General features: G+C 35.5%; 4 protein-coding genes across 4 annotated transcripts; all 4 read right to left on the bottom strand.

Annotated features, from left to right (window-relative positions):
* Positions 1-413: 413 nt before the first annotated feature.
* Positions 414-6,107, bottom strand: LOC133297977 (probable beta-D-xylosidase 2). The gene is made up of 7 exons (XM_061497215.1): positions 5,700-6,107; positions 3,613-3,891; positions 2,407-2,576; positions 2,197-2,294; positions 1,677-2,027; positions 1,135-1,548; positions 414-1,037 (listed from the first exon to the last, which is right to left on the bottom strand). Exons 1-7 carry the CDS (start codon positions 6,105-6,107, stop codon positions 427-429), a joined length of 2,331 nt encoding a protein of 776 aa, XP_061353199.1. The 3' UTR covers positions 414-426.
* Positions 6,108-13,885: 7,778 nt separating this feature from the next.
* Positions 13,886-14,491, bottom strand: LOC133297970 (uncharacterized). Its single transcript, XM_061497208.1, has one exon. The coding sequence runs from the start codon at positions 14,489-14,491 to the stop codon at positions 13,886-13,888; it is 606 nt and encodes a 201-aa protein (XP_061353192.1).
* A 2,037-nt stretch (positions 14,492-16,528) lies between these two features.
* LOC133297988 (uncharacterized) lies at positions 16,529-17,475 on the bottom strand. The gene has a single exon (XM_061497228.1). The coding sequence runs from the start codon at positions 17,294-17,296 to the stop codon at positions 16,787-16,789; it is 510 nt and encodes a 169-aa protein (XP_061353212.1). The 5' UTR covers positions 17,297-17,475; the 3' UTR covers positions 16,529-16,786.
* Positions 17,476-24,206: 6,731 nt separating this feature from the next.
* LOC133297986 (universal stress protein A-like protein) lies at positions 24,207-25,239 on the bottom strand. Its single transcript, XM_061497226.1, has 4 exons — positions 25,016-25,239; positions 24,788-24,897; positions 24,589-24,707; positions 24,207-24,468 (listed from the first exon to the last, which is right to left on the bottom strand). Exons 1-4 carry the CDS (start codon positions 25,185-25,187, stop codon positions 24,393-24,395), a joined length of 477 nt encoding a protein of 158 aa, XP_061353210.1. The 5' UTR covers positions 25,188-25,239; the 3' UTR covers positions 24,207-24,392.

The following is a 25,239-nucleotide window of genomic DNA, read 5'->3' as shown; positions in this document are numbered from 1 at the left end:
AAAGAAATAAACAAAAACAGATAGTGATGGTCATGGATGTAAGCCCAATCTTATTACCAATCTCGTACAAATGATAAAAAGGAGGAGCTACAATTACAATTACGTTTCCTTAATCTCCTCTCACAAATTGCAATGAAACCTATTATGTTATTTGACTATGATAGATGAATCAATCTAACATGTCTTGTCTTTAAGCCATAAATATCAACAATTTGCGCTTTGAATAGATGGTTCCTTTGAACAAATGCATGTAGTTGAAAGTTATAAAATTTCAAATCTTCCTGGCATACTAATATATACTTTGCTCCCTTAGATGTTGTTTATCAGAACCTCCACGTTGGTTTTGGGGCAGGAAAAGGTAGGGACACAGAGGCCATGAACTTGAGTAAAAGGCACATAGATATTCCCCCACCTTGGATTAAAAATTCAGGACTTGATAATCCCAAGTGTTGCTGCTTGAAGTGATACGGAGTGTTTAACATCGCCAATGTGAAGACTGTGATCCCCCATTGGGATTCTCCTAATCCCAGACCTGTCCACTACACTTAGGAGCTTGCAGACATGAATATTGACTCTGACTCTCTGCTGAGCCTTTGCAGGAACATGAACTTTCTCAAAAGCCACCAGTTGCTTCTGTAGTCCCCATTGGCCACCCCCTGCAGGCGGAGCAGAGAACACTAACAATGTGTGAGTGCCGTCTTTGGAGCCCACATTTTTAACGTCTACCTGAAGGGTTATGGAGAGCTTTCCACATCGTGCATGTGTCACTCTAATTGCCTTGTTTGAAAAGTTGGTGCTATTGGTACGGCGGTGGCCATTCAAGGGAACTGACACCACTGTGGGCGCAGTAGCTAATGTATGAACAAAATGGGTGTAAGTTAATCCGTGTCCAAATGGATACACCACTGGACCCTTATAGAATCGATACGTTCTTCCTGGGTACCCTGCTGCTGATCCGCTTGGTCGCATTGCCATATTTGTCATTGGCAGGTTTTTTAGGTACTCTTGTGGGTACCATGTCACAGGTAGTTTCCCTCCTGATAGTAAAACATACTAATGCATCGTATTAATTTATCTTATGAGACCATTTAGGAGTTGAGAAGAAGTGGGAAATTTAATGATAAAGAGACAAACCTGGGTTTGTGGTTCCAAACAGTATATCTGCAATGGCAGCACCACCTTCTTGGCCCGGATAACCAGCCCACAAGATGCCAACAACTCGATTATTATTCTTTGCAAACGTAATATCCATAGGCCCACCAGACATCAAGACCAAAATAGTTGGTCCCCTTGAGGAAGCTGCCACCTTTGAAACAAGATCTTGTTGACGCCCAGGTAAAAGCAAGCCAACCCTGTCCACAGTTTCAGCTTCGATAGATTGGTCCAACCCCATCACTAGAATGGTTGCATCTGCTTGACGGGCTGCATCTACAGCAGGCCCAAAATCCTTGTCATCAGCACAAGCTACATTTTCACAGCCCCGCTGATGAATAATCCTGGCATATCTTCCTATTCCTTGTAATGGGGTGGTATATCCACAAGCAATACCTACAAGCAAGTAAAGAGACAATTAGAGGCCGTTTTTTTTTTGTTTTTTTTTTATAACAAGAGGCCGTTTTTAGTCATAAAGAAAGAACTTCAAGTATACAATTTGTTTGAACATGGGGCTTCCTTACCTGCATAGTTTCCAATCATTGTAACAGTGACATCAGAATTGGGCCCAATAACAGCCACGGTGCGGTGACGCTGTGGGGAGAGAGGCAAATTGGGACCACTGTTCTTAAGGAGCACTATTCCTTGTCTGGCAGCTTCAAGGGCGAGCTCTTTGTGAGCCGGTTTGCATACATCTCTTGGACCCAAGTTGCCATATGCATGAGCTGATGGTTCTCCATCAAACATCCCTAACCTCATTTGGACTGCTAGTGTATTCACCAAAGCACCATTCACATCAGCTTCGCTTAACAAGCCTTTTTTGACCGCATCCTGCGTGTGCAATCCAAGAAAAGGCCCACAGTCTAAATCCAAACCTGAAACATGATAAAAATATATAAATATAAATTACATTGTGTCTAAACATTCATCAATTGTTCCTCAACACCAAAATAACAACTTATTGGTCTCCAATTTCTCTTTTAATAATATTAATGTATTAATGGTGAAGGAATCAACCAATTTGGTTCTATGTCAGTGACTAGCCTGCTTTAATGGCATCGGCAGCAGCTGCTTCTGGCGTTGATGTATAATGTTGGTTACTGTAAAACACCCCTACAGAGTCACAGTCTGCTACAATGTACCTAAACCACAGTAAAACAAAAGATACAAAAATGTTTAGTTTGACATGATTCTTTCGGAAAGAAGGTGACAATCTAGTTAATGAACATTTGGTAATAGTATTTGTAAGCTTACCCATCAAGACCCCACACCCCACGTACTGTTCTCTTTAGGAGGTTGGGGTCCGCACAGGTAGGGACCCCATTGACCTGATTGTACGAACACATTACACTCGCTACTTTACCTTCCATCACACACATCCTGAATGGCACATCGAATGTGTCCTCTACGTCCTGCTTACTAACCTGCGCATTAAGCTCAAAGTGAGGTTTTACTCAAAAGAATACTAACTAATACAATGATATTAGGGGGACGCTTTGTCTTGTTTGGATAAGGGCCACGGAAAGTTGTCAACAAAAGGCATCCATGGCCTACAACATCATAAATCCTCTGTAAAAATATGATGCAACAACACTCCAAATTAGCAAAGCCAGCTCCCATTAATTAAAGAGCTATAATTTGATGAACTGTCACCCTGCCAAGGTTGTGCTATCCATTTTTCTCCCATCATGTTCTGTTTCCCACAATTAAATACTCTACTTCTTATGTAAGTAGAAAATAATAAAGAAATTATACATTAAGAATTTTAAGTATTTAATACGTCAAGCATGTTTGTTTATTTTTGAGGATACAATTGAACTCGTACAATGTGTAGGACACATTTGATCAAACCTATACCATTTTGCTTTCCAAACTCCGCATAATTAAGTTGATGAGGCCAGAATTGAGTCACGTGAATTCATTACACTATGGTTAGCATTTAAAAGATGATTAAGCTCTAAGCAAGAGCATTTAAAAACAAACAATATTATTATCCTTTAAATTTATTTAAAGTATCCAAAGACGCAAAACAATTAAGAAAAAGGTATACATAGAGGACCCACAAATCCTATATTAGGATTGGTTTAATAGTGAAGGGTTTGATAGTTTAAACACCCAATTGTATCAAATAAAATAAAATCCTACGAGTCATCTTGAGAACTTTCAACAAGCAGGTATATAACTCGTGAATGACTGGCACCATTAATAAGATTTCCAATTTCCCAATAACAAAAATTTTAATTTTCAAATGTTCTATAAATCACCGATCAAAACCTATAATCAAAGTCACGTGCATTCGCTTTAAGGTACGGAGGCGCCCTTTTTTTTTTTTTTTTAGGAAACATGGAGGCGCCCTTTTCATGTCATAAAAGATTCAATAAAATTTTACAGTGAGCACTGAGCAGCGCCACGCTCCATATAAATAATATAATAGTTCAAATTAAATTAAATAAGGCGCACCTGTGCGTTAAAGTGGAAGCGATCCACGCCGTTCCAATTATCGAGGTCATAAGCGGTAAAGTGTTTGCAACAAGCAGCCACCTTCAACCGGTTACCGTCCGTTCCCTGTAGCCCCTTCACGTAACTAGCAGCATATCTACCGGCTAGCACAGGATCCTCACCGGGAGTTTCCTGTCCACGGCCCCACCGTGGGTCCCTGAAAATGTTCACGTTTGGGCTCCAATAAGTTAGCCCAGCTGTTCCTCCGTTGTACATTGCCCTCGCTTCATCCGATACAACCTGCACATTAAATGTTCTCTTTCTTTTTGTTATAAAAAAGAACCAAGAGTTCGCAACTCCATACTTCACAAACTTCGTAAATGTTTTTTTTCGGTGATTCTCATATTTGGAAAATTGTGACTGGCATGATGTGCAAGTTGCATAGAAAAGGGAGCAATAAACAGTCTCCACTGACAATGATAATGCAAGTTGACAAGTGAACCAATCAGGAAGCAAAACAAAATCAAAAGAAAGAAAGAAATGAACTAATCATGATTTGCTTTAAGATAATTAAGTTTGTTAGATAAGTTCTAAAAAGATATATTTAAAGGGGAAGAATTCATTTATCAACTTTTTTTTATTTTTTATAAACTTACAAATTATGACCGATAATACTCTACTCAATAATGTATTATAAGTCAGATATAATATAATTTATAAAAATTTGAAAACAAAATTTTTGTAAATATAACCTTCTTCATATTTATATGACATTTTTTTTCCAAAAATAATTTTTATTAACTTCAAAAGAAAAGCTAACTTTTTTTTTTTAGATATTTAGCTTTTCTAAAAAAAATTATCTAATTATAATAAATTTTTGAAAATATTTTTAAAAATGCAAACAAATGGATTCTTCTTGGTTTCAAAAGAAAAAGATAAAAGTCAACCTTGTGTATGGGATAATTGGATGCCCCCGGTCTAATAAATCTACTAGTTCTTCTTTTCAATTTTATATTTTCTTGAGAATCATTTTTAGAGCCATTGATTTACAAAGATTCTTTCCACCCCCAGTCCATGAGCAGAAAAGTCAGGCTCCATAAACATAATTGAATGAATGGCTCCTCCCCGTGCACAATAATTGAATGAATGGCTACATAAACATAATTGAATGAAATGTGCGGTGATCATAACTAGGTATTAGTGCAAGCGCTGCCCAGTTAGTTGTAGATACTTTCAATAACATTATATTTCTATTACATTTAATTAAATGATAGGTTAATAAAAGACTGTTAACGAATATCGAATGGCAAACATATACTTTTTATTGTTAAAAAATATGTGGTTACGTAACTAACATGATAAATGATAATAACTAATAATTAATTCATCAATAACCAAATATAAATTAACTATGCCTTTCAATTATTTTATTTGAAATATGCTCTAAGTGTAAATTTTCTCACTTATAAATTGCTAAATAGTTAGCAGTGTTACAAAGCGGACTGAGTTGATAACACAAGCAAACAAAACTCCAGCAAAAAGAAAATCAAATCTTAACATAAAGAGACAAAAATAAAAGGGAAGCACTAGTTGGGGAGATAACATAAAAAGATGAAGATTGCAATGCATTTTATATTTCCATTTTGACATTAGCTTTAACTTAATTACATGTTTAACCTCTAAAGCATTTCAGATAATGATGAGAAATTTGTATGATAAAAATCACTTATTTAATTTAATACTATTTTCTTAAAAGATGCATCATATATATATGAAGCGATTGTGAGAGGATAAATATTTTTTCTATTTACCAAATTTTTTCTGTTTTGATTTATGAGTAAATATCTTTTTTGTTTCTCGTTAGATTTTACGATGTACACTTTAATTTTTAGTAAATAAAAAAGTTATTACATATTTAGTTGATTTGTGATCCTCACAAATTCAAAAAAGACTCACATTAATCTCTTAAAAATATTAAAATAAATTTACTTTGAATTTTTTAAGAACCACATATAAACTTTTATTTGTTAGGGACTAAAGCGGACATAGTAAAATTTGGTGAGAGCATATTTATCCTTGATTTATTTGTAGGCAAGAGAAAATCTCACCCGTCCGATTGCCTCCCACAAAGTTACATTGAAGGTAGCAGCGGTTGTGATGACTTGAGGGAAGCTAGTAGCGCCAGGAAACTGGGGTCCAAACTTGGTTCCAGGGCCCACATTTGAAACCCCATGGAGTGCCTCAGACCACCACTCATAGCCTTTGATCCCAAGCCTTGGAACCGCCGCGGCACTATTCACTAGCATGTTAACCTTCTCTTGTAGTGTCAACCTTCCAATGAGGTCCTTCACCCTCTCCGGTATCGCCAATGACACCTTGCAAAATGGCATGTTCTTTGCGGTGCTATCTTTTGGGTCACATGCGAATGGGTCACGTGCCTCCCCGGTGTGCCGGACGACACCCAAAAGGATGAGGAAGAGGAAGACAGTAATGAGGGGTGAGAATGTGGAAGCCATTTAGGAAAAAGAGAAAATAAACGTATGCTGCTTTGAAAAGTTAAGGAATGAGGGAACATTTTATATAGAAAAGGAGATGTCCAAATGACACTGTTCGATGATGATGATGACGACGTAATAGAGCGAGATATCTAGGTAGCTGGCCCTTTTATTGATTGGACTTTTCAAATATTTTTTTTTTGTTGCTTAACTAATTTAAGGAAATGAAGCAACTTGGCCTGGCTGGTGGTGAGATAAGATTTCAATAAAGTTGGTGACTAACAAATAAGATCACCCATTGCTGATAATTTAACAAATTAAAAATCATGGAATTGATGTGACATTATTTGTTTTAGTTTTAATTTTTTTTATTCATAACAAGTGCACCTTCATAATCTTTCATAAGATTCACATTAAGTAATTCTTAGGTTTTAAATGATCGTCTCTTTTATTTAGTTCGCCATGTTTCTCATAATATATTTCGTTAAAAAAAATATAGGGACATTTTAGCATTTTCTTTTTATCATATGTGTGCTTAAAAGTTAGATTTTGCACACTACTCATATGTTTGTGTGAGCCTTCAGTAATTTTTAATCTTTGATTATTCATATTAATCCAACAGTTTTAATCCTTTCGTTGGCGTCTTAGTTGATCCAGCATTTGGGAGGGGAACATTGGTGGTTCTGTTTTCACATATCGTTGGTCCTACTTATTAAACATATTAGGATATATGGATTATATTGGATACATCAGATTGACTTTCCTTGCTTTGGAGGTAATATTTTTTGGTTGCTTGTCTGGTCTTATTGTTATATGCCTGTCTAGCACAAATTTTTTTGCCTAAGAAAATGATTAGGTGACACAAAGTTCAATGATAATGCTTTAGAGGTCGAAAGGTGGCCCAAGAAAAGAAAAAAAAGAGTCCAATGGAGCAGCATTTATCACCTAAGCTAATGTTTATTGAAAGTGTTATTAACCGAATCATTTATTTCTTGAGGATTGTTATTAGTGGAAATTACATGAAATTAATCCAAGAATATGTTAGTAATATTTTTTTTCTATGCCAAATATCTCGAATTTGGAAAGAACAATTTCAACATCTTGCTGAAATTCCATCAAATGTAACAAAGTGTGAGTCAAGTCATTGTTAAGCTAGTTACCTAGATTCAGCTGCTTGATAGTTTTACCCTTTAAGTTAAGATGTTAAAGTTGTGCGAAGCTTTTGTAAAATGGGTTGAGTACAGCACACATTATTATTCACGGGAGTTAACTTAAAAAATCAGATACAAAAAATAAAAATAAAAATGGAGTCACTGGTCGATAGTAACGGAGATTATAGATCAAGAAAGCAATGATTGAATTAGGAAAAGTTAAATAGAGACCAATAAAGCACTGGTTGAATTATAGAAGTTACTGGCCCCTCCCCAATTTTAGATATCTGCATTAGTGCTCGCTGGTTGAGAGTAGCTTCACTTAGAAGTGAGGTTAGGGATAGAGCTTTTCTGGCTAAGATATTCAAACCCAGAGCTATATAGCCAGGGTGTAAATATAACATCTGGATGGTGAAAACTCAATATAACGACATAGGCAAAAGATAGAAAAAGGAAAGCGTTATTTACGAAAACACAAGATAGGCATTAGCACTAATGAACCTCGTTCTTTCTTTCTTACTTTTTATGAATAAATATTGGCCTGGTAAGCTAAGAATGTAGAAACAGAGGAGGACATTACCATTATCACCTTTCGTCGTTGGCGACAAATAAGAATCTCCCTTGGATAGGTAAAGGCCAATTTCTATTAAAATACAATGTCTCTAATAGTTGATCATAGCCTCCTAGGTCGAATTGATTCCTATAATTTTTCTAGGTGTTCATAAAATTTTTACTGTCATACTTATAGATTGATATCAATAGGTATTTACTCAATCCGACCAGAGATTTTTTATTTACGGCATCATTTTTGTTGTTTTTAAATTTTCCAATTGTGTAGGGGTATCAAAGTTCAAGATGAATGTTGTGTTATAGTCCGCACGTGTTGTGATGGCTTGACAGAGAAAGAGAAGAAATTAAGAAACCATCCACTTGTGTGTTTGTGGTTAGTTTCTGACAAAGGAGCATTAATGAAAAGCTTTGTTAGGTTTTGTTTGCAAGTCGCCCATAATGTATAGCAGAAGTTTTGTCTGCTTTCTTCTGCCATAGGACTCATTTTTCATGCTTTTAAACTTTTGTTCCGAATCTAACAATTCTTTCATCTGATCTTTAATATAGAATATGATCGAATCCTGTTTTGGGTTATTAAATCTAACACAACAACATAAAGAAATGATTTATGAAGCTTTTTGCCACATTCTGAAAGAATGATCTCACAATATATGTGTAAGGAATATTTTGCTGTGGTTCAAGTGGTCCACAACTACAACACATTTTTATATTGATTGCATTTGACTGCCTCTGCCTCGGTTCACTGCACCTATGTTAAAGGTGACACAAGTCGCTCTGTATCAATGTTTTACATAAGGGTTTATTATTTGTCATTATACCGTAAATAAATTTTATTTTCTATACATATATTTTTGAATCTATATTTTTATATTTTCTTTTCTTCTCATATTGACTTATACGGATATTACACACTTTTATGTGCGTACAAGAGATAAATTATCTAACAAGAAAAACATTAATCCCTTTAGTTAACTCTTCTCATACAAAACCTAACTGTGACCAATTGGAAGTGAAAAAGAAAATAATACAAAAAGAGAAACTCCGGAAATCAAAGACCACTACATCATGGTTCAGGGTCAGGTTCAACAGGGCTAATTATTGGCCTGGTGGACCAATTCCTTAAGAATGGGCTAGTTTAGTTAAGGTCATATACCTTTAATTTAAATGATATAGAAATACGTGCACAATTTGGTAGTATTGTGTGTGTTAATTTTTACTAACTAGTGACCTACAAGTATACCTGACGATCTTTTCTGGGACACCAAATAGAGATCAAGTAAAATAAAATAAAAAATTACCAAGAATTTCATCATATTGGTATAAATAAATGCCAGAGATTTTGAACAAAACTTCATAATTGAAATGATGGTTAATGAATCGCAATATAATTAAGGGCTACGTTTTTTTTTTTTTGATTGTTCCACTGGTTTCTGGGGCTTCGTCCCGACTATGTCCAGTCCGACCCAGGTAGGTATTGGCAGGTGAGTCTCCCAGCGAGAATTTTCTGCATACACAAGATCTCGAACTCGAGTCCTTGCTTAAGCGATTAAGGGCTACGTTTAACCGGACACTTAACAGATCATGCTTGTAAAGATGCCTGCGCAATCATGGCTATATGTACCAATAAGAGCTTATCCTTTTTTTTTTTTTTTTTTATTTTATTTTTTTGACGTTCACCAACAAGACTTGTAAATGTAATCAACCAGCATCGTTTGTTATATATAAATGGAGAAAGGTGTTTATCATTTTAAATGACATAAAATTATGTCATTTTAAGAGAGAGATAGACACAAAATTATTTTTTATTTAAAATTTAAATTTAAAAAACCATTTACTTTCCCCCATGATCTTCACTTATTGTGTCTATCTCTCTCCTAAAATGACATAATTTATGTCATTTAAAATGATAAACATCAAACCCAATAAATGAATTATGAATAAGAAGGTGAAAGAGTGTCTTTTCGTTTCTGAAAATTCATATCTCTTCATTTGCGAAAAGTCTCATTTCTATATTATCAAAAAAAAAAAGTCTCATTTCTTTGTTTTCGAAAAGTCGCGCCTTTTCGCAATTGAAGAGTCATGTCTCTTTATTTCTTAATAGTCATAATTTTTCTCCTATATGTATATATATGTTCAGTGAATTAAAAAATATAAAAATTGACTCCTTTCAAAAACTTCGTCAAAATTAATCCCCACATATTGACTTTATTTGCGATTGGTCAATATTTGTTGTGTTCGCCGGTGCTCTTTCTTCTGATAGTGTCACCATCGTCGTTCTATTCTGCAAAGCATTTGTCCACAAACACGGTTGAGGAGGCAAAATTGTCATAAGGATGTCTGATTGCAAATTTTGTGTAAACATTTAATATTTGGTAATTTAAAGCCAAATTTGAGAAAAAAAAATAAATAGGCTCAAGGGATCACATTCTTGCTTTCATTTCTTTTAGGGCTATGATTATGGCGTATATTCCATATTGACTTCCATTGTTGATAGAATGGAAGACGCAAAATAACTCATTTTTTTCTCGTCTTTATGCTCTAAACCTCCACAGCATTATTAAATTAGAAATCCAAACGTACATGCTTTCGTCACTCTAAATTTTACGTTGAAGTGCATTACGGACATGTGTTTCATTGGTTTGCGGTTCTAATATTTGGCTTTTGACTAGGATAGTGGAATTCCAGTAGTAAATAGGGGTTGCTGATGGTTTAGAAAATGATGAGGTCAATTAACGACCAATTATGGGGGGTATATATGATAAGTTGTTCATGTGGGAGAACCTTGTACCTAATTGTATTATGATGGATGTGAACTTTTATTCTTGAGTAAAAATGAAGCAGAGTTAATGGTTCCCCTTCCCTACTGCTTTTGGGATGGGAAAGGCAGTTTGCACTTGCAGAGAAAAGTCCACACAAGATGAATATCTTTTGAATCGTCGTTTTTAATTTGTCCATGATGACTAACTTACCAAGAACATTATCAAGTGCCAACAATTTTTTTGGGTGTTCTGTCTCTTATATTTGTTGGTAAAAATAAGAGAGATTTTCTACTAGGGTGGATTGTTTTTCCTCATGTTGGATAGTTTCAAAAATCATGTTGACGTACCCATTAGGCCATTCTGTTTGGGTGTTATTATCTCGAGGCTCATCATTCTTCCATTAAATGATAAAGCTTTGTGGGCCGTTAAAAATGTTAGTGGATCGGTCCAGATTATGATCATGCATAGACTTCTCTAGGCATTTTTTTATACTATAAAAACGGGTATTGTCAAAGTCATCTAAACCCGGAAGCTTATCCCTATAATTTGCTTGATCTAGGACAGATCGTGTTGGACCAAAAATAGTAACAATAAACAATAAATGCTTCCAAAAAATTTAAGTTGCTTTTTGCAATTGTTCTGGATCCATCTTATAACCCAGATCTCAATAATCTAACTGAGCAGCAACAACAGATAAGATACTTATCCCATCTTTTTCAACGGTACCACTCGCACCAAGACTCTACTATAGCTATAGGTAATTCATTTATATATAAAGGATTCAGCCTATCAAATGCATATTTTTGGCTCATTTGCTCTTTAGCTTGTACTCTGCACACATTTCACGCTCTCGCTACATTGTCTCTATTCATGCACAGTAAAATGCGATTCTTTGTTATTTCTCTTCTGTAGACTTCCGTTGTACCGGTTGTGTAACGCTCGGCCGCTTCAATAATCAACGACTATTTCCACATACTAACACGAGACGAGACTTTTCAAGGTACTTTTTCTTCACTCGCACACTTTTCGGGAAAACTTCCCAGGAGGTCACCCATCCCAGAATTGCTCCAAGTCAAGCACGCTTATCTGTGGAGTTCTTCCGATCCGCGCTACCGAAAAGCAGATGAATCTTGTTAGTATAGGTAATACCAATTAATTCTTATAAGCTATTCCCAAACTATGCAGTCTCATACATATACAGTCTTTGGAATCCCTCTCTTTCGGGTGTCGATTCGATTCATTCATACATGTAACCCCACGCTGGAAAGCCTGTCAGGAGCCGCTCCTTGTCCGTGCCTCTTTGCACCGGCGATCACTCCCCGCCCTCATCAGCGCTCGGGATGTTACAGATTGAAGATACAAATATCAACCCTCTGGTTGGATAATCTCTATCCTCGCGAATCGATCAGAAATATAATTTTTTATAAAGTGAATTCAATAGAATAAGTATCAATTATTCATTCTATCCTTTCTTTAAGACAAGTGACTCTTCCCTATTCTCACAAGCTTTAATTTTTTAAACTGATTATGAGACTAATCCAGAATGTAGGGTGGATCAAGATGAAGATATTTAAACTCCTCCCAAAGGTGATATGTGAGAATTGAACTGAGGTCTTTTCATTTCCGTTTACTCAGTTCCTTTACTACCAACTGAGGCACCATCATTTGATATTGATATTATGCATCTAAAAATGATTTGAAGAGGATATGATTTATTGATGCAATTTTAGATATAGATACATGACTAAATAAGTTTAGGGACATTAATTAGGGTAGAGTTATGTTTTCAAAATTTTTATTTATAAACTCTTATAAATCATATTATGTACTCCAGAGAGTACACTCAGTTATGAATGTACTCTCAAGAGTAAATAGTATAATATGTAAATAAAAAATTTGTAAATATAACTTATTCTCATTAATTATATATAATTTATTTATTTAAAAAAAAACACATTAATCATACATAATTTAAACATATAAAATTTCATCAAGTTTTGATTCAACGCAGATGAGATACAAGTTATCCTTAATGACAGCAATGAAGAATTACACAACTCAAAACATAAGTTGTAACAAAAAAGCAAGAGGTAATACACAATACAAGGTAGGAGAGAGCTACAAGATAGGACGACCCAACAGCTAATCAAAAACATATTCCTATTTGAATATCACTCCCCAAAACAGGACAAAAATATTGATGATTTCTGTTCTCAATTGAATAAAACCTTCCTAGGAACTCCAATCGAAAATCCGAACTGCAAAACTCTAGATACCAATGTGATAAAACGTCTTTCCAAGTTTGAGTTTCATCCAATGGTTCATTTGAGAGATGTTTCTCTCGTAACACCGTTGCTTGCTGTAGAGTTTTGCAACAAAAAATAAAAATAAAAAATAAACACGATTCAATTGTGGAATTTCTGAAACTTGTACAAATCTGTGATTAACTAATCCACCCTGCCTCTCAATTTTCGGAGCAAAAATTGGTGTGGCCTTTTCTTGGTTTTTCTCAACCATGTGGCGCTCACTTCTTGTTTACAATGGCTTCTACAAGTGTGCATTATAAGGAAACACTATATCTATACTTTTTTGGGCTGAAATTTGTAACATCTCGAGCGCTGACGAGGGCGGAGAGTGATCGTCAGTGCAAAAGGTCATGGACAAGGAGTGGCTCCTGACAGGTTTTCAGCGGAAGTTACATGAATGAATGAATCGAAGCGTCACCCGAAAGAGAGATTCCAAAGACTGTGCAGGTATGAGACTGCACAATTTGAGATAGTTTATAAGAATTAATTGGTACTACCTATACTAACAAGATGCATCTACTCTTCGATCGCCCGAAACGAAAAAACTTAATAGTTAAGCGTATTTGACTTGTAGTAATTCTGTGATTGGTGACCTCTTAGAAAGTTTTACTAGGAAATGTGAGGAAAAAGCACACTGAAAAAAGGAGTGTCGTGTTAATATGTGGGGATAGTATTGATTCTTGAAGGACTCGAACGTTACAAAATTTTAATTTTTTTTTTTACGATAAAAACCGAGTACATGCCCTTAGAAATCGCTTGTTTTATGATGTCTTATATAAAAACAGTGCCGGTAAAAACTTTTGATTTTGCTAAATTCAATGACATCAAACACAAGAACTGGCTTCATGACATTCTTTCACTTTGGCAGCTTTACTCCCTGTAAGATAAGTTCTAACAAAAAAAACAAACAATCATCTTAGACCTAAGATATCATACATAAGACACGCCTCAACTCTCCTACACACAAAATTAAATACCTATGCAAAGCAACATTTTCACTAATTTGACCATATCTAAATTTTTGTACCGCTAAAACTTCTGAGGAACAACCAGTGAGATAGTTTTCTCTTAACCTTCTTCTCTTTAATGGTGTCCAAGCTAGGCTTCCACCCCTTCCCTGACAATTGCCTACTTAGATATTCTGGCCTCCCTTCTATCACTTCTTCCAAAAGCTCAGAAAAATCATACCTCTCTTCCGTATTCTCCATGTCTTCCTTTCTCTGCAACATTTTAGCCTCTCCAATTGTAGTGTTACGGTTCTGCCATAACCGGGCAAGCCAAGGAAGAAAACCTGTAGAACGCATGAGATACTTTGAATTCAGAGCAGAATTAACGATGAAAAGAATGCGTCGACTATCTTCGCCGCTCAATCCTACGGGCTTCCCTCGCTTCACCGGAAGCATTACATATATCTTTCTCATCTCGAGTTTTTTGTCAGCTGGCAATGGAGTTGGCTTTCTCTGGTTCATAGCTGAATGGAACTCAACAACCACCTTTTGTGGGTTCTCCAACATGAGCTCTGCCACCGTTATTGGCTGGTCAAACTCTTGAACGGAGCCATCCCAGTGAACAACTTTCCCAGTGGCATCTGCGGCATGAAGTGATATATGGTTTCCCATGAGAGGCTATTAGGTTTCAATTCAAGTTATTATTGTTCACGAAGAAACAGATGGGGAAGATTAGTTGTGAAGTTCTGGCGACGGAGGATGTGAATTGAGTTATATTAGTACTTGGGTAATGTACGTATTGGGAATTGATGTTTGTTAAACAGCTCCATGTTGAGAAGGTTACGATGGTGGACTTGGTAGTTTGATTTGGCTGGGTCGTTAGCTTTGGGGTGAGTTACAAGTACATTAGTTCATAATTTTGACTTAGGAATTGGACTGTCTCCCACATTTATTAATTCATTTCCTTAAAAAAATAATATCCTCTAAAATTTTAGATATGTTGTAATCTTTATTTAGAGTGGGTTTGATCTGGAATGGGCTTGAGTTAGATTCGTGGTGACCGCATTAGAATGTTCTTAATCATGCCAAGTCCATTTACCTAACAGGAACTTGAATTCAAGGAACCGTTCAACTACAACTTTATTAACTAATTTGATTAGATTATTATTGGTGGTATGTGATGCAGTACAATTATATTGAACTCTCCAATTTGTCTGTCTTTTTCCTGTATTTCCCTTCCTCTGTTGCTAATGATGGCCCAACTCAATTTATAGTAAATTTAGGTTGCTTGTAAGCCACTAGGTTGGTCTAGTAGTGAGAAATTTAGGTAATTTGTATTAGCTAGATTATATGTTCAATTTTCATATATGCATTAAAAAAAAAATTAGGTTGCTTGTCGGTAGTATATTTTTAACTTCATGACCTTTTCTCTGGGGTGGTTGTAATCAAAAGAAAGAAAGAAAAATGGAGGGGGAACAGAAAGTACGTTCATTCACAGCTTGGACACCCTCCATTGAACGGTATCATTAATCTGATGTACCATAATGTGAGCAATGTGACTTATGAGGAGTTGATTTGTTCACCTTGGCTTCATGGAAGGGAGAACGATTTGTATGGCATAATTCATTGGAATTTTATGCTCTAACAATGGATAATAGTAAGATGTAAAAGGGCATAAAGATTTAGCTTGATATTTAGGTTCCATTCTCAAAAGAAGAAAAAGCATTATCAAAGTACGCTTCAGAAAATTTGAAAAAAAATAAAATAATCATCTTTATTTTTTCTATCCATCAAATTACTCGCTTTTCTTCCATTTTTCAGAGAGAAACTTTTGCTTTAGAAAAAATTTATTTAAAAGAAAAACTATGTGATGTGATTCAGTTGATAAATAATCTTGATATTAATTAATAAACTTTACTTACAATGAAATCCATTTAAAATACCTTGTTATCAAGGTCAAGTTAACATATGAATAAAAATTAATCCCACACTCAAAATAATATATGGGTATCTTGTGATTTTATTAAAAGAATTATTAAAAAAGAAGAAATGTTACTAAATATTATTGTCGTATATGCTTCAAACATTATAAAATAAGAAATTGTTTTCCTAAACAAAAAGGGTGGGGGACAAGATGATGTATATTGTTTTTATTAGGCTTTGGGGTCAAATGAAGCAACTGAAGAATGATGATAATCATTGCAAAATGACGGCCATAAGGACATGCCACAATATAATAATTCCAGTTTTGTTAGATCATTCGATTGATATAATTAAGAATAAAACTATTAGAAACGGGGAAATAAACCCAAAGGAATTTTTTATTAGTCTATTTGGATACATTAAATAACATGTACAGATTAACTTATATTTCTCTACAAACTTAATGCACCAAATTAGATATGAACAAAAAAAATTAGTAACAAAACTATTCTTAAAGAGTATGATTGTAAATAATTAATTCCTTATTTATAAAATAAATATTTAATAAAAAATTCAATTTTCATTAGCAGAGATAAATATCTTTTAATGATTATTAAGTGTGTGTCTCGCTATTATTTAGATGCTGGTACGGTGAGATTTTTTATGATGGAAATTACATCTAGTATGGGCCGGAAACTGATGTGATTGGTAATTGCTGGAGTCGTACAAGTTAACCCAAAAATGACAATAGGGCTTTTCTCAAGCTTTGTGTAATATTTTGGGCCGTTGAGGTGAATTCTCAACTCAATTTTCTTAAATACATATATATTCTGCCCCAATACATCTTTAATTGGCATAGGGTTTATGAACTTCAACCAGCTTGAGACTCCTTGAATACACTTACCCGCGACAATTTAAAAATATTAAACTCGATCCATCATCCATGTATCTGTTTCAGTGTAAAAAGTTAAAATAACAATATAAATGAACACGATCTAGGTGTGTGATGATTTTAAGGTTAAAATTGTTGGTCAAATTGTGAACTCAGGAGAATTCGGAAATAGGTTCCAGAACAGGATTCCATCGTCCTTGGTTCCCCCGCTTTCGACAGACAGTGAAAATGGCAACCTCGTTTTCTTCGTCGCTTTCCCTTAACCTCGAAGCCGGTGACGGTGAAACCTTCGCCGTGTTATTTCCACTCGGTCTCTTTCTTTGGCCATTCTCTTTCTCAGCAATCGCCATCTCAAACTCCGAAGCCTTGGAATGGACCCTACTCGCAGGCACCAGCAGGTAAACCTTCCCCGCCACAAGCTCCTCATCGGCCCGTAAGGCCGAAATCCGTCGTGTTCTCCAGAGTTCGTCCACCGGAGTGATGACGTGGCCGATTTCTTCGATCATGAGCTCCGCGGATTTCACGGGTAGCTTGATCTCCCGAATGTTCCCACCAGTGTCAACGAGCATCGCTGTTTTAGTACCCTTTCCTCTCTTTTTCAAAAACCCAATACTAACAGCAATACTATTAGAGACATAAGAACAAGAAGTACAGTTCCCCATAGAGTGTGTTACTTTATAACAACTATAATAATTATGGGACGATGAAGAAGCTCGCTCTTGTGTAGGCTGTGCGGTGGAGAATGGGAATGTTGTGTTTATATATATAGGTTTTTAGGTTGGGTCAAAGAAAGGAAGGGATCCCTCTATGCAAACCACGCAATTGTTTGGGTGCAAACTAGTGTCAAAAACGCGGACCTTTCTTGTCTTGCTGGTTTATTAGGGACTCTGTGAATCTATCATGGTTCTATAACTAATGAATTATTGAATTCCTGATTTTGTCAGTGAGTGGTGAGGTGACTATGTGGGACCTTTCTTGGTTTCCACTATGGTTTACGCGTCAGATTCCAATTTCCAACGAATACCGACTTGTGGTTACTAAAATTCAGAATGACGCCAAAATTCACCAATTAATCTTATGTAGCCTTTTGATTTGGTCACTAGTGCGCTTTACAGTAACATTGGAGTGGCCTTTTGCTCTGCCCGCCACTTGAAGGATTAGATTAGACGCCTAAACAATGAAATTACAACTGGAAGAATCTATTATGTCTCAAAGGTGGACTTAAGTGAATTTGCTTTAAAGAAAAGCTAAACTTCTTGCCATTATACTCATGACTCGTGAGAAGATAATTAAAGATTCTTGATTTTATTTGGAATCAGTTTTATAGCGCTTTGCTAATTTTCTCATTGAGAAAACTTTGTTTTGCTCTCAAATATATGTTATATTTGTGGACAATCCCTTTTACTGATCTTTTAAACTTCAGCATCCATTTGTCTTTCTGTCTAGTGGATATTAACAGTAAATTTTCCTTCGACCTTCTTCATTGTCTCCGTTAAAAAATGGATAGTGATTTTGCATGGTAAGTTTTTGTAGAAATAGAACTCTAAATTACTTAGTCACAAAGCTATGATATCATATCAAATAATTAGCTTTCCCAAAAGTTTAGGTAAAGGTATATGAATAATTTTATATTTATATTATATTTCTAACAAAATTTAGGTTACTGTGCTTTCTAATCTTGCTATCTGTTGTCTTTCTTAGGGGTGGCAAAAACGAGCCAACCCGCCGGGTTGGGTTGGCATAAATGAGGGATACTGACCAAAATGCCACTGTTCACCAACTTTTTTACTTAAATGCCACGCGAACAGTGTTATTTCCCAATCTGCCACGGAGGCAAGTTCGCTTCTGACACAAGCGACCTCGGTTTGCTGACGTGTCACATTTTTAGTGGATAACAAGTATTAAATTTAAAAAAAAAAAATAAAAAAAAATGAAGTTCGCCTACCATGTAGGCGAACTTGATTAAAATATTGTTGGAACCGAGGTCGCCTGTGTCAGAAGCGAACTCTGACACCACTAGGGAGTTGACACGTCAGCAAACCGAGGTCGCTTGTGTCAGAAGCGAACTTGCCTCCGTGGCAGATTGGGAAATAACACTGTTCGCGTGGCATTTAGGTAAAAAAGTTGGTGAACAGTGGCACAATGGTCACTGTTCCCATAAATGAGCTGCCAACCCGACCCGACTCAACCCGAACAAAAATGAGCCAGCTTGCCGGTCAAACGAGCCAGTTCGCGGGTTGGAATTTTTTATTATTATTTAAAATAGTAATATAAAAAACTGCCCTAGTACGCGTACCCATTGTTCTCACTTTCTTTTCTTTCATCGTACCCATCCATCTCTTTTTTCTTCGCTCGTCTTCGCTGCCATATTCTTCGCTCGTCTTCGTACTCAGAGTGCCGGCAGGTAAACGACTTTTCCCTACCATGCTATTTCTTTTCTTTGCTTGTCTTCTGTCTTCTGACTTCTGATTTCTTCTTCTTGGGGCCCGTTTGGATGAGATTTTTTTTTAAAAGCTGTTTTTTTTCAAGAAAAAAAGCACTTCTCGTTTTTAGTTCATTAAAAAAAGCAGAAGTCACAAAAAAAGTCAAAAACCTACTTTTTCCAGAAGCTAAAAATTTTAACTTCTAAGAAAAGCAAAAGTCAAAAGCCAAATATTTTTATAAAAATATAAATAGCTTTAACTTTTATAAAAAGCACTTCTAAAATAAGGAAGAGATAAAAGTTACTTTTTTAGAAGGCGAAACAAACGGGCTCTTGGTAATCACTGTCGTCAGTTTCTATTATGTACTCTTTAGTTTAACTTAAGATCCATTCATGCTATAATACAATTGTTAAGGTAAAGGGAACATAACCCATTAAAAATTGATTATTTTAAGAGGAGAGATATTCTTACTACTAAAATCTTCTACTACCAGCTCACTACCTATCTAATCACCATTGGATCAACATTTTCTCTTTTTCAAAAACTTTTTAGCATTCTCTCTCTTTGATTCAATTGTGATTAGATAGGTAGTAAGTTAGTAGTAGAAAATTTTGGTAGTAAAAATATTCTACCTTTTATTTTAAATAGTCAAATATCAATACAATTAGTCCTCTGTGACTGGCCCATTAGATGTTCCTATTCGTTCACTCACAAAATGGTTATTTAAAAAAAACAAAAGGTAAAAAGTTAAATCACTTTTGATTTCGTCACGCAATGCCACCTGGATGTCCTGAAAGATTTAAAAAACAAAAACGAAGTTAAAGTACATTACAAAATTACAACATTCAAGCTCTTAACAAGTACTGAATATACACGCTAAAAGGTAATATTTCGAGCCAACCCGCAAACCTATGAGTTTTTTTTGAGTAAACTCATGAGTTTTTTTTCGAGCCAACCCGCGAGTTTATTTCCGAGCCAACCCTAACCCGGCTCGGGTCGAGCTGGGTTGGATTTTTTGGCTCGTTTTATTTTTCGAGTCAACCCTAACCTGACTCGTTTTTTACAGGTTGAACACGGGTTGGATCGGGTCGAGCCGGATTGGCCCGTTTTGCCAACCCTAGTCTTTCTGTCATTCTCCCGTGGGTTCCAAACTGCTTATGACTTTTCTAGACACCCAAGCATTTGTATCCTAGAAAAATTGTTTGCAACTACATGCCATAGTCGACGTATTACCTTCCTCTGGATTTCGTTTGTAATGCCATCTAGTTTTCACCTATGTTTAATAGCAGTATAAATTTCATATATACAGATATGAAGGAAAGCCTGATGGGGTGTGGAGCTGGTGCCACCAGGCATTTGGAGATCCCTTATATAACAAATAGTATAAAATGATAAACTCATGTATTAAATGGGCTAAAATGTAATTAACCTTCAAAAATTGCTTAAAGCATGAAAATTTAGACTAAATTGGTTAAAATGTCATAATCATGTCCCTCTAACTTATATGAGTAATCTTTGCTAATTTTGTAAGAAAATTGAAATGAATTGAAATCAGGATGAATCCAAAAGATTTAGAGAACCAAATGGAGAACAACAAAACTAATGGGAACACGTGCTAAGAGCGTCCATCAGCATGCAAATACAATAAAGAAGAGCAATATCAAAACGTACTATCATATATATTCAAAAGCTCTTTGGAAGAGCGCGCTCCAATATCCAATTTTACAATGTTTCAATGCGCTTTAGCACCCTATTTGAGAGCAAAAAGGCCTAAAACGGCATGAGGATCCAAATTAGGGCCCTCCCTATATATAAGAAGTGCCTAGGGCTTAGAAAACACTCTTTCTGGATATTTTTGGTGTAACACCCCGTCTGCAGCCGGTTAATTAATATTCATATGATACTTAGCGCAGTAAAAATTAACTTAACAAATGCAGAAGTTAATTGGTTAACTTTTTATTTTTCCTTATGTATTACAAACTTTATCACTTTCATGACCAAAATAAAATGGACAACATTTTGTCTGTATTTTGGACCACTGGGGACATTTCTCACCTTGATAACTTTCACCTGATTAATAGTTTAAACATATCCCAATCACAACACAACATAGATGAAACATATTGCTCAGTCATCCTTGGCCTGGGTTATCTCATAACCATCGGATCTCAAAATAATGTTCATGATGTTACTCTTGGCATTCTGGGATCACGAGTTGCCAATGTTTCATGTTTTTGAGAGCCGGAGACGCTTTAGAGGCAAGATTAAATTGGAATTTATAGAGATTCACCATGCACCTCATTGAGATGGAGTTTGGGGAAGCATCTATGTTTTATTTTGTTTTTGTTATTGCCATGTCTAGCTAAATTCTTATATGGTTAGGGTTAGATGAAACCTAATCAGATCTATATGTTTTCGAGTTAATCTTTTAATGCAACTTTCTCTTTTTATATTATATGAATATGGCTATTGTTCATGTGTCTATAAGTTCTTCCTCTTGTAGATTGATCTAGGGTTCATGTATGACAATAGGGGCATGGGTATGTGAATCGGGATTGATAAATTCGTCATCGATTTGTATGAATATAGGAATAGACATATGAATCGTGCAATCTTTATAATTCTTATTTTTAATGCTTTAAGTCCTTTTAAGAAACACCAAGGAATTAATTTTCTTTTAAAGGCATAAAGGGTTAGAATACCAAAAGGTTGTGTTTTAACTAAATTAGGGGAATTGGTTGACAATATAAAAAGGACAATTAATTAGGGTTTAACTTAGGGCATATAATGAATATTAGGAGAAATCGAATCTGTAATGTCCCACATCGGTTGGAGAGGGGAACGAAGCATGCCTTAAATAAGGGTGTGGATACCTTTCCTTGTAGGAGGCCTTTTGGGGGTAACCCGAAACGTAAAACCGTGAGCTCGACGGTGCTTGTGTGCGGGGCAAAGCGGACAATATCCTGCTACAGGGTTTAGGGCTGTTACATTTGGTATCAGAGCCTGGCCCTGGACCGGTGTGTACAGCGGGGACCCAGTGGGGGAGGATGTAATGTCCCACATCGGTTGGAGAGGGGAACAAAGCATGCCTTAAATAAGGGTGTGGATACCTTTCCTTGTAGGAGGCCTTTTGGGGGTAACCCGAAACGTAAAACCGTGAGCTCGATGGTGCTTGTGCGCGGGGCAAACCGGACAATATCCTGCTACAGGGTTTGGGGCTGTTACAGAATCCCTAGTTACGCTTTTTTTGATTGCGTATATCCTTTTTATTGTGTTATTTGTTATTGTTTTTATTTAAATTGTTCTTTAATTCTTGTTTAAATCCTTCATTCGAATTGTCCAACTTAAGCGATATAGTGAACTAGTTCTTAAAATATTAATCTTTATGGGAATGATATTCTATTCATCACTTTATTACTTGTATGGTTTATTGTGGGGGGGGTTTAGTTTATTTTAACATAGTAATAGTTACATATACTTTTAATTGAATTTTTATTTTCGGTTATTTTAGTTTAGTTTTTATTTTAGTTTATTTTATTCCAATAATTAAATCACACTCTTATATAAGAAATGAGAGTGCATCCTCTCATGTTAAAATTTCACATGACCTGGTTATATAAATTTTTTGTATCTATCTCTCTTTTCACATGTATTAAATAATGAGGTCTAATTATCGTTAATGAAAAAAAAGATAGACAAAAAAATTTCACATGATCAATTCATATAAAATTTTATTTCCATAAGAAATAGTACAAAACTAACATTATCTAATTAGATAGGCATATTGTAATTGAACTAATAACTGGGATTATTCCAATGAATTATTGAAGTTTTGTTGTCAAAGTTGTTCTAGAAGTTTGATAAATTTATATGCTCTGATGAAGCATGCTGAAAGAAACATGCCAGTTAGGATTATGTTTGTTGATAGTGTATCTCTCTTCCCGGTTCTGAAACAAGTGATTAATGAACATGGAAAATACTGCTCGCAAGTTGCTTGATTGAAGTTATTATATTATTACTTAACGCATTAAATACACTGGTCCTGAAGGCCTCTTCTTCTCTCCTTTCTTGGTTAGGTGAGCAAGTGTTTCCAATTACTGAAAATTTATCCCCTTTATCGGTGGCTCCCTCTCTTGTCTCTATCCGCTTCATACGATTGGTACTGATCAAGCAAATCTAGTTTTAATCCGTATTAAGATGCGGATTATTTTAGTGGTTTCTACTTTCCAGTCAGAATGTTCAGCGACTTCTTTGTGCTACATGATGCGCTGTTGGTTCTTTTAGGACCTGGAATTTTGCTGCTTTCGGGGTGAACATAGTTGATTGTTTCATTTTGAAAATATCTAAATCTCATATTCTTTTATGTGTTAAATAATATGACTAAGTCCTCAATATATAAATAGTGATGATTATATAATTTTTTATTTTAATATTTTGTTACTTTCATGTCTTATTGTAATTAATTCACCATTATACGATCACAATAGTTGTTCTGACATTTCATCCGAGTACCATCAATGATTTAGCAATGTTCAGGCCTTGAGAATGCCGGTGAAGGTATCTGTTAGTTGACATTGTCACATTGACTCGTAGTTCTGATTTCTAAGTAAATATGGCCGGTACTATCTAGGAAAGGACATAAATTTAGATCCTAGTAAAAATGAAAAAAATAATACCTATATCTTTATTTTTTTCGTTTTCATTTTTTTCAATGAAATCCACACTTTTTTATGTTTATCTTTATCTTAAAAGGACAAAAATTTATATCTTTTAAAAATACACATACATTACCCATCCAATCTAGGATAATTCATTATATCACAGACCATAAGCAGAATATAATCACGGAAGTTTGAGTTCAGTCTAATTGGTGTTCATCAATTGCCCGGGGTTCGATCAGAATCTGTGTCCCCTAACTAATGGCTAGTACTTGCAAACTGTTGGTGACTCAGGGAATCAACCCATGACCCTGTTCCCGTTTTGATCAATTTTCTTGCACATGTGAAGTATTAGTTCACTTACTAGTTCATACAAATTTTTTTTTTCTTTACACATGTCTCAACTGCTGAAATTTAGTTAAGGCGCCTCTGAAAGTGTGAATCAGTAAGAGTTGCTGCTATTTCATAACTTCAAATGAAACACAGGTCATTTCCCCTAATAAAAGGACTAAGAATTCCAACACATCTTTCCCTTTCACACAAAAAACAAACTGTCCAATTTGTACGGAAAAACAGAGTTAATGCTTAGTAGCTAAAGATATGCCCTAAAACCTGCTTCCCGTGAAGCCAAAAACAAAGAAGATAAGAAGAAAAAAATAAAAATAAAATAAAATCGTTTATGGGTGCTTCACGATTACAACAGCACAGCTGGCATGCTTGGCACAATAATCACTGACACTTCCAAGGAGCGCCCTGCAAGTTGGCAAGACACCAAAGTTATTTTTAATGATATTATTACGTCTTTTACTTAAATTATATAATAAAGGTGCCCACAAGCTCCATAAGTCTGAAGAATATGTCAGCGATCGATACCTCTTAAAGAATCCATAGCCATGGGTTCCCATAACCAAGGTATCAGCCTCTAGTTTCTGCACTGCACTGCATATCACATCCTTGGCATCTCCACTCCCAACTAGTCTCTCCAAATTGATCTGCATAAACCCTTTATGAGCGGGTGTAACGTTGAGATAGACACTTGAATAGAAGAGAAGAGAAAAATAAGGAGGCTTACATTGGTGTTCAACCTATTGCAAATTGCTTCAGCTCCTTCCATTATTGAATTAGCCAAATCCTTGCCATACTTTTCCATAGCAAAAATAGCATCACTGGAAAATATGCATCCTGTAAAACATCAAATCACAACAATACTGGAATTAGCCAAACTTGGAAACAAACCTCAAATAATTACAATAACAAATCAACGAGTGTTTCATATTTGGAATTGGGAAGAAAGTAAAACCTGAAGCATCGAAGGAGTAGACAGCAAGAGGTGGCTTGACATAGAGCAGCACTAGTTTAACGTTGGTGGTGTCAGAAATAAGGTTGGTGATGCACCACGACAGTGCATACATGCTCTCTTCACCCTCATCCACAGCCACTATAATCTTTCGCTCTTTTTTCTCCGTTATCATTGGTCCAAATGAACCTGCTATTTTCTTTCAACTTCTACGCTTGTCTTGAGTA

Source organism: Gastrolobium bilobum, unplaced genomic scaffold, assembly GCF_033153095.1.
Source record: "Gastrolobium bilobum isolate Gb01-03AN ecotype WA unplaced genomic scaffold, APGP_CSIRO_Gbil_v1 utg26078, whole genome shotgun sequence".
Classification (NCBI taxonomy): Eukaryota; Viridiplantae; Streptophyta; class Magnoliopsida; order Fabales; family Fabaceae; genus Gastrolobium; species Gastrolobium bilobum.
This window is presented reverse-complemented; position numbering and strand designations above follow the sequence as displayed.

Excerpts from the sequence above, each read along its gene's own strand:
- LOC133297977 (XM_061497215.1), bottom strand. The coding sequence starts at position 6,107 with ATGGCTTCCACATTCTCACCCCTCATTACTGTCTTCCTCTTCCTCATC. Across the intron at positions 3,892-5,699 it reads TGTGGGAGGCAATCGGACGG|GTTGTATCGGATGAAGCGAG; the intron begins GTGAGATTTTCT and ends TTTAATGTGCAG. Across the intron at positions 2,028-2,196 it reads TGCCGATGCCATTAAAGCAG|GTTTGGATTTAGACTGTGGG; the intron begins GCTAGTCACTGA and ends ATCATGTTTCAG.
- LOC133297970 (XM_061497208.1), bottom strand. The coding sequence starts at position 14,491 with ATGGGAAACCATATATCACTTCATGCCGCAGATGCCACTGGGAAAGTT.
- LOC133297988 (XM_061497228.1), bottom strand. The coding sequence starts at position 17,296 with ATGGGGAACTGTACTTCTTGTTCTTATGTCTCTAATAGTATTGCTGTT.
- LOC133297986 (XM_061497226.1), bottom strand. The coding sequence starts at position 25,187 with ATGATAACGGAGAAAAAAGAGCGAAAGATTATAGTGGCTGTGGATGAG. Across the intron at positions 24,708-24,787 it reads GCAATAGGTTGAACACCAAT|ATCAATTTGGAGAGACTAGT; the intron begins GTAAGCCTCCTT and ends GGGTTTATGCAG. Across the intron at positions 24,469-24,588 it reads GGCTATGGATTCTTTAAGAG|GGCGCTCCTTGGAAGTGTCA; the intron begins GTATCGATCGCT and ends GCCAACTTGCAG.